The sequence below is a fragment of the Vigna angularis genome, chromosome 4 (genome assembly GCF_016808095.1).
Source record: "Vigna angularis cultivar LongXiaoDou No.4 chromosome 4, ASM1680809v1, whole genome shotgun sequence".
NCBI lineage: Eukaryota > Viridiplantae > Streptophyta > Magnoliopsida > Fabales > Fabaceae > Vigna > Vigna angularis.
Genome location: NC_068973.1, coordinates 30920329 through 30933043, shown reverse-complemented (window position 1 = coordinate 30933043; position 12715 = coordinate 30920329). Strand labels below are relative to the sequence as shown.

At 41.1% G+C, this 12715-nt stretch overlaps 1 protein-coding gene across 4 annotated transcripts; it reads left to right on the top strand.

The window, feature by feature from the left end:
• Positions 1 to 620: 620 nt before the first annotated feature.
• LOC108331585 (pentatricopeptide repeat-containing protein At1g06710, mitochondrial) lies at positions 621 to 12402 on the top strand. Of its 4 annotated transcripts, none has more exons than XM_052875943.1 (5): positions 621 to 3588; positions 3842 to 3972; positions 11450 to 11912; positions 11992 to 12113; positions 12199 to 12402. In XM_052875943.1, exons 1-2 carry the CDS (start codon positions 718 to 720, stop codon positions 3881 to 3883), a joined length of 2913 nt encoding a protein of 970 aa, XP_052731903.1. In that variant the 5' UTR covers positions 621 to 717; the 3' UTR covers positions 3884 to 3972; positions 11450 to 11912; positions 11992 to 12113; positions 12199 to 12402. The 4 variants fall into 4 exon arrangements, with proteins under 4 accessions (XP_052731903.1, XP_052731902.1, XP_017421862.2 ...); XM_052875942.1 differs by having other exon boundaries at positions 12260 to 12286; XM_017566373.2 differs by having other exon boundaries at positions 3842 to 3946; positions 11992 to 12402.
• The last annotated feature ends 313 nt before the right edge of the window (positions 12403 to 12715 follow it).

The window sequence follows — 12715 nt, the reverse complement described above, 5'->3', positions numbered from 1 at the left end:
TTTTTAATCTATATAAAAAATCTATTTATTTTTTATTATAGAATTGAAAATCACTACATTCAATCTAATATTATGTGACGGGAACAAATGACTAATTGGCCATTTCCAACCACGTCTATGATATGTTATCAATATTTGTCATTTTAAAATAATATAATATATAGAATAAACTTCATTTATTCATCTTAAAATTGATAGTAAAGACAAAAAGTAGTAATTTAAAATGTTGAGGAAAAAATATTTTATATGAATAAAAACTAAAATTCCCTCATTTTATAAATACTAAAAATAAGGATTACAAATCTTACCATGTAAGGAGAAAGAATAATAAAGAATTAATCATGATCCACTCACAGATTAAAAATATATTTAAAAACTGTATAATAAGAAATTCCAAATAAATCTCTAAAGTTTTTAAAATCAAATTATTATATATACGTTAGGTACATCTTATATGTAATCATAGTGCGAATGTAACGTGTGAATCGTAGTTTTAAAATTTATTGTTATCTTTCTTAATATCGATTAAGAAGATGAAACCATAATTAAGAATTTTAACCTTATACAGTAGAAATAAAAAATTGAAATCATCATGAGTTGGTTTGAAAATGAAATGGAGTTATCTTTCGTTACTCCAAGGGCTTTGTCTTGTTTGGTTCTCTCTCTTAAACCCTAAATCAAAGGGTTGGTTGGTTCGTGTGTCGTTGATTTTGATTGATGATTATGAAGAAGAGAGAGTTGAACAATCTTCTCTCTCGCTCTATGCAATTTTTACACCCAAAACAACACTGCTCCAATTCCTCACACCACCCTCTCCCAGGTCTTCTTCCCTCCGACGATGAAACTTCTTTGCACGATTCTTCCCTCCAGTTGTCGCAACACTACGCATTCCTCCGCAACTCTTTGCTCAATTCCTCCACCCCCTCCGGTGACTCCTCTAACGACGCCGTATCCATCTCCAACGCAATCAGAACCGGGTTTGGCTCCGAAACCCAAAATTTCTTGAGGCAGTTTCGGGGTAAGCTAAGCGAGTCTCTGGTTGTTGAGGTGATGAATCTCGTTAAACACCCTCAGCTGTGCGTCGAGTTTTTTCTGTGGGCGAGTCGTCAAATCGGTTACACCCACACTCCTGTGGTGTACAATGCGCTGATTGAGTTACTGTGTTGCAATGACGTTAATGAAAGAGTGTCTGACATGTTTCTGATGCAAATTAGGGATGATGACAGGATGCTTCTTCGGAAGTTGCTCAATTTTCTCATTCAAAAGTGTTGCAGGAATGGGATGTGGAATGTGGCGTTGGAAGAGTTGGGGAGGCTTAAGGATTTCGGGTACAAGGCTTCTCCTACCACTTATAATGCTTTGATTCAGGTTTTTCTTCGGGCTGATAAGTTAGATACTGCTTACTTGGTTCAGAAAGAGATGTCCAACTCTGGGTTTTTCATGGATGGATATACCCTCAGTTGTTTTGCCTATTCCCTTTGCAAAGCGGGGAGGTGTGAGGATGCGCTGAGTTTGATTGAGAAGGAAGACTTTGTGCCGGACACAGTTTTCTATAATAGGATGCTTTCCGGGTTGTGCGAAGCTTCGCGTTTTGAAGAAGCTATGCAAATTTTGGATCGAATGCGGTTGAATTCCTGCATTCCCAATGTTATTACATATAGAACTTTGGTTTCTGGTTGTTTGGGGAAAGGGCAGCTGGGCAGGTGTAAGAGAATTCTTAGCCTGATGATGACAGAAGGCTGTTATCCTAATCGGGAAATGTTTAATTCTCTTGTACATGCCTTTTGTAAATTCAGGGATTACTCTTATGCCTATAAGTTGTTTAGGAAAATGGATAACTGTGGGTGCCAACCCAGCTATCTGCTTTATAATATATTCATTGGTAGTATATGCAGCAATGAGGAGCTGCCCGACTCAGATTTGCTGGAATTGGCGGAAAAGGCTTACAGTGAAATGTTAGATTCAGGGGTTGTGTTAAATAAGGTAAATGTCAGCAATTTTGCACGGTGTCTTTGTAGAGCTGGAAAGTTTGATAAAGCCTTTAAGATTATATGCGAAATGATGAGCAAGGGTTTCATTCCTGATGATAGTACATATTCTAAAGTTATTGGTTTTCTTTGTGATGCCTCCAAGGTAGAGAAGGCTTTTTTGTTGTTTGAAGAAATGAAAAAGAACGGCATTGTTCCCAGTGTTTATACGTATACTATTTTAATTGATAGCTTTTGCAAAGCTGGTCTTATTCAACAGGCTCACAAGTGGTTTGATGAAATGCTAAGAGACGGATGCATCCCAAATGTAGTGACTTATACTGCTCTTATTCATGCATACCTGAAAGCAAGAAAGGTGTTTGATGCAAATAAACTATTTCAGATGATGTTGGTGGAAGGTTGCAAGCCTAATGTTATTACGTATACAGCTTTAATTGATGGTCATTGCAAGGCTGGGCAGATTGATAAAGCTTGCCAGATCTATGCCAGAATGCAAGGTGACATGGAATGCTCTGACATGGACATGTATTTTAAGCTAGATAACAATGACTGTGAAACAGCAAATATTATTACATATGGGGCTTTGGTGGATGGTTTATGCAAAGCAAACAGGGTTAAAGAAGCCCGTGAATTATTGGATACCATGTCAATTAATGGTTGTGAACCTAACCAAATAGTGTATGATGCTCTCATAGATGGGTTTTGCAAGACTGGAGATCTTGAAAGTGCACGGGAGGTGTTTGTAAAGATGTCAGAGCGTGGATATAGTCCGAATTTGTACACTTACAGTTCTTTAATTAATGGTCTGTTTAAAGAGAAACGATTGGATCTTGTTTTGAAAGTGTTGTCCAAGATGTTAGAAAATTCTTGCACTCCAAATGTTGTTATTTACACAGAGATGATTGATGGCCTCTGTAAAGTTGGAAAGGCGGATGAAGCATACAAGCTCATACTTAAAATGGAAGAAGTGGGTTGTTATCCAAATGTCGTAACTTATACTGCAATGATTGATGGCTTGGGGAAATTGGGAAAAATTGAACAGTGTCTTGAGCTATATACTAGTATGTGCTCAAAGGGCTGTGCACCAAACTTTATAACCTATAGGGTCTTGATAAATCATTGTTGTTCCGCTGGCCTTCTTGATGAAGCACACAGACTTCTAGATGAAATGACACAGACGTATTGGCCAAGGCATTTGTCAAGTTACCGGAAAATTATTGAGGGCTTTAATCGAGAGTTTGTAATCTCAATTGGGCTTTTGAATGAGCTGAATGAGAATGAATTAGCACCAGTCGAGTCTTTATACAGAATTTTGGTTGATAGATTTATCAAGGCTGGAAGACTGGAAGTTGCGCTGAATCTACTTGAGGAGATTTCATCATCTCCAAGTCTTGCAAATGCCAACAAATATCTATATACTTCCTTAATTGAGAGTCTGTCCCTTGCAAATAAGGTTGATAACGCTTTTGAGCTTTATGCAAGCATGACAAATAAGAGTGTTGTTCCAGAGCTTAGCACATTTGTCTATCTCATCAAAGGCCTTACCAGGGTTGGTAGGTGGCAAGAAGCACTACAATTATCAGACAGCATATGCAAAATGGTTTGTTGCACTTTCTCTAACTTTGTTAAGTACAAAACAACACAAGGATAAACTTCCCATGACATTTTACTGAATTATTTTAAACATGTTAACATTAAGTGCTTCCTTTATGCATTTAGTGGTAAAAGTATTCGTCAAACTTGCCGTGACATTTCTTACAAAACCACTCTGTAAATCTACTAGATCCTTAAGTTATTATTTATGTTTGTTTGTTCTGATCCTTTTTATTTTGCACTTTCTTTTGACATTGCAGGATATTTGCTGGCTTCATGAAGAGATAACCGTTGTGGATTAAATTTATGATGTACAGAACTGCTGATTGAATGCGAGTTATGTAACTTAAAGAAAATGAATATAGGTAGGATAGAAGAAATGGTTAATCTGGTAAGTGATTGCTGTTTCATAATCTCTAATATCTTATGACACCTTTCATTACTATTGATCTTCAACTGCAAATGTTGATTTTTGAGGAAAAATGTTTTAAAGTGTTAGAAGTCTCACATCTAAAGTGGGCAAAGGCTTCCTTTCTTCATTTGCATATATATAGAAGTGTAAGTGAAGGTTTAAGATGCACCAACATTTCTTGTATCCTCCTTGTATTCAAAGAGAGGATGTTGTAATTTCTTCCATTTAGTGAATATTTTTCTTGTGAGAGCTTATTTTCATTACTCTGATACCTAACAGTGGTATCAGAGCCTATTGGTTATTGATATTATTCCGCTGCATGTATACTGGTATAGTGTCACAGAAAATTCTAGTATGCTCTGTGGTTGCACTAAAATCTGATCTGCCACATCAGAAAGAATTATTCTTGCTACTAGAAGCATAGTGCGAGATTGTGAAAGTGCATGTCTAGGGAAGGTTCTGGCTAAGGAAAAACTTGGTATTATTTAAGCGTGTCTATCCGAGACCCACCTCTCTTTCTTAGGAACTTACCTAGTGTACTGGTTCATAAATTATAATCACTATTCCAGTAGGCGGTATGTTAGGGAACTAATTGTATATAAGAGGAGAAGAAAAGCCACATAGCCTAACTGCCAAGGCAGTTAGGAAAAGGGGGGTTGGGTTCTGTTAGTTTCTGTTAGAAGTCTGTATAAAAGGGGGAAAGAGTTGTATAGACTTTAGTTTTTGAGTCTTATTCGTTGCCAGGAACACTTTGGTCCTGTAGGGGGAGGTTAAGCTATCTTTTAACCCATTGTATCCAGTATTCTTGATTGTTTGGTAATACAAAGAGGTTATACAGTCTGAGTTGTGAGTTCTGTGGTGTAAAACTGGGTTTCCTATAGGTTCTTGATTAAAGAACCTATCATTTGGTCCGACCTGTCGGATAAGGAGGAGAAGAATCAGTGATGGGAAGCGAGACGGAGGGGAGATTAGACAACTTGGAGATCACAGTGGAGGGAATTAAAGAGGAGACCGCCGCAATCAGACGCGATTTACAGCAATTGATGAGGTTGATGAGTGGAGGTCCGAACCATCAAGAGGGTGGTCCAGAGGGAAGTAGCAGTTTAGTAAATGAAAACCGCAAAAGGGGAGATACTGGGGGAATACCGCACAATTGGAGGAAGAGGGTGGAATTGCCATCGTTTGAAGGCGTGGACCCGCATAGCTGGATTAACTAAGCCGAAACGTTTTTCGACATCCAGAGGGTGGCTGAGGAGGATAAAGTCGAACTCGCCTACATTAGCATGGAAGGGAGTGCGAGTTATTGGTTCAAGTATTGGAGGGAGAAAACCAAGAACCGTACTTGGTTGGGTTTGAAGGCTGGGTTGATTAATCGTTTTGGCGGTGGGTTCAGGGGAACGGTCTATGAACATATGGCCACGTTGAGGCAAGATGGGACGTTGGAGGAGTTTGTGAGGAAGTTCGAGATACTACTGGGCCAAACCCAGGGCCTGTCGGAGGAGTTGATTCTGAGATTTTTCTTAGCGGGGTTGCGAGAAGAAATAAAGGGGCAAGTCAGAATTTAAGATCCCCAAGACTTGATGGTAGCGATTAGGGTGGCGAGAGACGTTGAAGATGCGATAAACCGGGCATGCAGAGGAGTATGGAACGGGGGTAAGGTGAATCACACGGGGACACGAGCTTCGGCATCGATCGTGAGGAGCGATGGGGATCGCAGTTTCGCGACGCGGACAGGGGGGACAGATGGAGTTGTTCAGGCCAGGAGAGTAGGGTCGACGATGGCGAACGACACTGACACGAGGGGTAATAACCCAGCCGGAGGAGAAAACAAGGGTCGGATGGTCAGAAACTTACCTTATCCAAAGTTTCTGAAAAGGCGGGAGGAAGGAAGGTGTTTCCGATGCGGCGGACCATTCGCTCCGGGTCATCGATGTGCGGAGAAGAACTTAAGGGTCCTGTTACTAGCGGAGGACGAGGAGGAGGAATTGGAGGAAAGCTCGAACCTGGAAGTGAAACCTCTGGAGCTGTCGGCATGTTCGGCGGAGGGGCTGACGCCTCCCAAGACCATGAAGTTGACAGGGTTGATAGGGGAGAAAAGGGTGGTAGTCCTGATCGACAGTGGGGCTAGCCACAATTTCATTAGCCAGAGGAGCATGGTGGAGGAACTGGGTCTACGTGTGGTTGAAACACCTACCTACGCCGTGAGCTTGGGTGACGGTTGTAAGAAGTGGACAAGTGGACGCTGCGAGAAGGTGGGATTGAAGCTGGGAGACGTTGTGGTGGAGGAAGACATGTATGTGTTTGAATTGGGGGGAGTCGATCTGATATTGGGCATTGCTTGGTTGGCGAAATTGGGGGAGGTGGTTATTAATTGGAGAGATATGTCCATGCAGTACGTCGTGGCAGGTGAGAAGATGATGATCAAAGGAGATCCAGTGCTGTCAAGACAGCTGGTAGACCCAAACGCACTTGCAAAGATAATGGATGCTGAGTCATGGTTTCTGGTTTGGGAAATGTGCGTAGTGGAGCAGGGGACATGCGGTGACGTGTTGGGCGAATTGACCGAAGAGCAGCAGGTGGAGATCAGAGTAGTTCTGCATGCCCACTTCCGGGTGTTTCAGAAGAGAGAAGGGTTACCCCCTTCACCTGATGCACAACACCGAATAGTGCTCAAAGAGGGAATAAATCCTATAAATGTCCGACCTTATAGGTATCCTTATCTCATGAAAGAGGAGATTGAGAAATAATTCTCTGATATGCTGCTTGCAGGAATCATAAGGCCAAGCCAAAGTCCTTTCTCCAGCCCCGTGATTTTGGTAAAGAAAGACGGAAACTGGAGATTCTGCGTGGATTACAGGGCCTTGAATAAGGCTACCGTCCCAGATAAATTTCCAATCCCGATTATTGAGGAACTATTGGATGAGCTCAGGGGTGCAAGGTTCTTCTCTAAGCTGGATTTGAAAGCGGTTGCATGGGGGAGGAAGATGTCCACAAGACTGCTTTCAGAACACATCAGGGCTTGTTTGAATTTTTGGTGATGCCCTTTGGATTAACGAATGCACCAACGACATTCCAAAGTGCCATGAACAGATTAATGACGCCTTACTTGAGGAAATGGGTGCTCGTTTTTTTTGATGACATCTTGGTGTACAGCCCCTCATGGGAAGAGCATCTTCACCATTTAAAACTGGTGTTGCAGCTGCTGGAACAAAACAGCTGGGTGGCAAATAAAAAAAAATGCGAGTTTGGGAAACAAAGAATTCAATACTTGGGACACCAGATATCGGAGAAAGGGGTGGAGATGGACCAAGATAAAATTAAGGCCGTGTTGGAGTGGGAAGAACCCAGAAATCTGAAAGCACTAAGGGGATTCCTGGGCTTAACTGGGTATTATAGGAGATTTGTGCAGAGATATGGAGAATTAGCAAAGCTCCTCACGGAATTGTTGAAAAAGGGAAGTTTGAATGGTCGGAGCGAGCCAAGACAGCCATGGCTACTCTGAAGGCTGTGATGACATCTGCACCGGTTCTGGCGTTGCCCGATTTTACGCAAGAATTTCACGTGGAGTGTGATGCTTCAGGGTGTGGAGTGGGGGCTGTGTTGATGCAAAATAAGAAGCCCATTGCTTTCTTCAGCAAGGCGCTATCGGAGGGGTCTAGAAGTAAGTCTATATACGAGAAGGAGTTGATGGCAGTGGTGATGACCATCCAGCATTGGCGACCCTATCTATTAGGGAGGAGGTTCGTGGTTCATACCGATCAGCGCAACCTCAAATACTTGCTGGAACAGAGGATAACCACGCACAACCAGCAAAATTGGATAGCAAAGTTGATGGGTTATGATTTTGAAATCGTTTATAAGATAGGCAGTTCGAACAAGGTCGCAGACGCATTATCACGGAAAGGAGAAGGTGGTATGGAGGAGGGTGAGCTGCGAGCTATCTCCAGGCCCTACTGGCACAATTTTCAGGAGGTTTTGAAAGAAGTGGAAAAGGATGACACGCTTCGAAAGATAATGGAGGATATTAGGGGGGACCCAAATAGCCATGAAGCCTATACGTTGGAGAATGACCGCCTTCACTACAAAGGAAGGCTGGTTTTGTCAGCGAAATCGAGTTGGATTCCCAAGCTCTTCTCAAAGTTTCACGTGACAAGCACTGGCGGCCATTCTGGAGTGTTTCGTACTTACAGAAAAATAGCCCAATCACTATATTGGCCAGGAATGAAGAAAACGATAACGGAGTTGGTGGCGGCCTGTGTGATTTGTCAACAGCATAAGTATTTAGCTGCTTCTCCCCAGGGTCTTTTGCAACCACTACCGATTCCACAGGCCATTTGGGAAGAGATAAGTCTTGATTTTATTGTGAAGCTACCCAAATCCCACGGGTTTGACGCAATCTTGGTAGTAGTTGACAGGTTGAGTAAATACAGTCACTTCATAGCGCTGAAGCACCCTTATTCAGCCCGCACTGTGGTAGAGGTTTTCATCCAAGACATCGTTAGATTGCACGGGATTCCTACGTCAATAGTCAGTGATAGAGATCCTCTATTTTTGAGCGTTTTCTGGAAAGAGCTTTTCAAGATGCAGGGTACCCAGCTCAACATGAGCACGGCATACCATCCTGAAACGGATGGCCAAACAGAGGTTGTGAACCGAATTTTGGAGGGGTATTTGCGGTGTTTTTGCTCAGAACAGCCTAGGAGTTGGAAGACGATGCTTTCATGGGCTGAATACTAGTATAATACCAGTTATCAAAGTGCAGCAAGGTGCTCCCCTTTTGAAATAGTTTATGGACGAGCTCCACCAGCTTTGAGTCGTTTTATTCCCGGTGAGACATCGGTGGAGTCGGTGGCACAAGATTTGTTAACAAGGGATGAGGCTTTAAAATAGCTGAAGGTACATTTAAGGCAAGCTCAGGAGGCAATGATTACTCAAGCAAATAGAAGAAGGAAAGAAGCATATATTTTCAGGTGGGAGATTGGGTCTATTTAAAGATTAGACCCCATAGACAGTCGTCCATGCCTACTAGGTTGCACCCGAAGCTCTCTGCACGGTATTACGGACCTTTTGAGGTGTTACAGCAAGTGGGGAAAGTAGCTTTTCGGTTACAATTACCCGAGGCAACAAGAATACATCCAATATTTCACGTTTCCCAACTGAAGAAGGCGGTGGGTGAGAAGAGGGTTGAGAAGGAACTTCCGGCTGAGTTACAAGCAGACGGACCCATGTTTTGGCCGGTCAGGATTTTAGACAGAAGAACAAGGCTGCTGGCGTCAGAAGAAATACCTCAGGTGTTGATAGAGTGGCAAGAAGGTGGTCAAGAGGGTGCCACTTGGGAAGACGTGGCGACTATACAGGAGCAGTATCCCGAATTCAACCTTGGGGTCAAGGTTGTTGGAGGGGAGGGGAGTAATGTTAGGGAACTAATTATATATAAGAGGAGAAGAAAAGCCACATAGCCTAACTGCCAAGGCAGTTAGGAAAAGGGGGTTGGGTTCTGTTAGTTTCTGTTAGAAGTCTGTATAAAAGGGGGAAAGGAGTTGTATAGACTTTAGTTTTTGAGTCTTATTCGTTGCCAGGAACACTTTGGTCCTGTAGGGGGAGGTTAAGCTCTCTTTTAGCCCATTGTATCCAGTATTCTTGATTGTTTGGTAATACAAAGAGGTTATACAGTCTGAGTTGTGAGTTCTGTGGTGTAAAACTGGGTTTCCTATAGGTTCTTGATTAAAGAACCTATCACGGTACTATACATAGTAGAAATTGTGTAAGTCGATTCAAGAGTGAAACCATGACAGCAAAATTTGAGATAGAAAAGTTTTTCAACAGGAATAATTTTGCCTTGTGGAAATTGAAGATAAGGGCAGTTTTGAGAAAAGACAATTGTCTAGATGCAATTGAAGGCAGTCGTGCAGAAATTTCTGATGAAAAGTGGAAAGAGATGGATGACAATGTTGTTGCCAATTTGCACTTAGCAATGGCAAATTCAGTTTTGTCTAGTATAGTATAGAAAAAGACTGCAAAAGAGATTTGGGATACTCATTAAATTGTACGAGGTCAAGTCACTTCACACAAGAATATTCTTAAAGAAAAAACTCTATACTCTTCGAATAAGTGAGTTAATGCCAGCGACGGAACACATCAACAATTTGAATACATTGTTTGCACAGCTCACAACATCAGATTTCAACATAGTAGAAAATGAACGTGCAAAGCTTCTACTTTAGAATTGTACGAGGTCAAGTCACTTCGCACAAGAATATTCTTAAAGAAAAAACTCTATACTCTTCGAATAAGTGAGTTAACGCCAGTGATGGAACACATCAACAATCAGAATACATTGTTTGCTCAGCTCACAACGTTAGATTTCAACATAGTAGAAAATGAACGTGCAGAGCTTCTACTTCAGAGTTTACCATATTCGTATGATCAACTCTTCATCAACATTACAAATAAAACCATTATCGGTCGTCTCTCCTTTGATGATGTTGCTGGAGCTATTCTTGAAGAAGAGTTCAGGCGGAAGAATAAGGAAGATAGGTCAGAAAGTTCGAAGCAAGCAGAAGCTTTAACAATGATGAGAGGAAGATCAAATGAACGTAGCTCTAGTGGGAGTCAAAATCATGGTAGATCAAAGTCTCGAGGTAGGAAGAATTTAAATGCTACAATTTTGACATGAGAAGGCATTTGAAAAAGGATTGTTGGTACAAGAAGAGTGGAGGGAAGAACTTTGAAGCATCAAGCTCTCAAGGTTGCGTTGCAAAAACTTCTGACGATGGAGAAATCCTATATAGTAAAGCAGAAGCTAGTTCTAAAGGCAGAAAACAACTTTTTGATGTCTGGAGTATAGATTCAGGCGCAACATGGCATTTGACTTCACACCGAGACTGGTTTCACACTTATGAACCTATCTAAGAAGGATCTGTGTTCATGGGGAACGATCATGCCTTAGAAATTGCAGGAATTGGTACTATCAAATTCAAAATATATGATGGTATATTACGCTCGCTTCAAGGGGTTCGACATGTGAAGGGATTGAAAAAGAACCTCTTGTCTGTTTGGCAATTGGATAACCTTGGGTGCAAGATTCACATTGAAGGTGGAATCCTAAAAGTGATGAAAGGTAACCTCATTGTGATGAAAGCAAAGAAGATCACAGTCAATCTATACATGCTTCCCCTTGAACTCGGTGTAGTATCCCTAATTTAAATAATACAAATGCAGATAGATGGCTCTTCACGGGTTAACTAGTAAAAGGGGGAATGTGGATTTTATTATTATTGTGTCTCTTGATTAACCATCTCTTTGATTATGACACCATTGTGAAAACATATGGGTACATCCTTTTTCTCTCAAGAAGATTATTCCTGTTTTTTTGTATTCTTTTCAAAATTTTAAGCCTATGATAGTATCTATGATTCATTCTGTCTTATTATTACAACCTTCTGCATGTGTATAGGTACTTGAGCGAATACAAGTGGAAAATTGAAGATAAAGCTGCTAGAAAAATTTAGATTCCAGAAAGTAAAGTGTGGGTCAGAACAATGCGTCATACATGACCGGGATGATCTTTTTGGTTCAAAATTTTATGTATTGGATGATGTCTATGATGATGATATTCTTCCATTTTTTTCCTTTGCCTTGGAAGTCCGCAGCATGCCCTCCCTTGATGATTACATCAATATTTGGAATGATTGGGAGAGTTCCCAGAATATGAATGCCGTGAACGCACATCAGCGCCCAGGCCTCAACGGATGTGATACATCCGTTTGGCCATCGAATGTCGATATCTGTGTACAGATGTTAACATCCGTTTAAGAATCCAACGAATATTCATATCCGTTTAAATATTACTGAAAGGCAAAAATAGAATAGAGAGGTGTATGAAGCAGTGGTGGTGGAGGAAGTAACTCTCCTACACGGTTAGTACTGGGCCCAAAGTATTATTTTTGTCTGACTTTCACTGCAAGTTTCTCGTAATGATCGATTTCAAAATTACAGGGAATTGTTACCTCTGGAATAACGTATTATGCGCAAGGGTTGGTGTTGCAAAGCAGGGGTCCGGTATTTTTAACCTGTGCTTTAGGCTCCTTCCTTTTTGCAGAGCAACTTCACTTGGGCAGGTAAACAATGCTTCTTACCTCTTCATTATTATTCTTTCGTCACACTTCAAAGTTTGATTATTATTTTAATTCTAAGTATTCATAGTGTTGATGCAACTTTCTCGACCATGTTCTTCCTCTGTCTTTCTCTGTTACACTGATTTCAGTATCATCGGAGTTGTCATTATCGCATTGGGTCTGTACTTTGTGGTGTGGGGCAAAGGCAAAGACCATTCATACCCCACGCCATCATCTCCTGCAGCAAAGCAAATGGAGACACAAAAATTGCCAATTTCATCATCTGACATCTAACACAGAATTCCAAAGGAATTTGTGAATAGTGCACTTTTGCTGCCTTCAAAAATGGCAATAGTTATGTATGCCAATTTCTTGCTTTCGGTCTCCACATTTTGAAGGATAATCTCAGATTGCTGCTACAAGCAATGCCATTTTCTTTGCTTTATTTTATCATCCAAAAAGAAATCATAGCATCGTTTCATGCGAAGGTAAGCTTTTAACCACCTTGTCTTCGGTGGTTCATTTGCTCTTCTCCAACAATGAATAAACTTATATCTCTCAATTCATATCTTTTTAAAGTAATTTATAATTATTTTCAAGTGTTT

Excerpts from the sequence above, each read along its gene's own strand:
- LOC108331585 (XM_017566373.2), top strand. The coding sequence starts at position 718 with ATGATTATGAAGAAGAGAGAGTTGAACAATCTTCTCTCTCGCTCTATG. Across the intron at positions 3,589-3,841 it reads CAGACAGCATATGCAAAATG|GATATTTGCTGGCTTCATGA; the intron begins GTTTGTTGCACT and ends TTGACATTGCAG.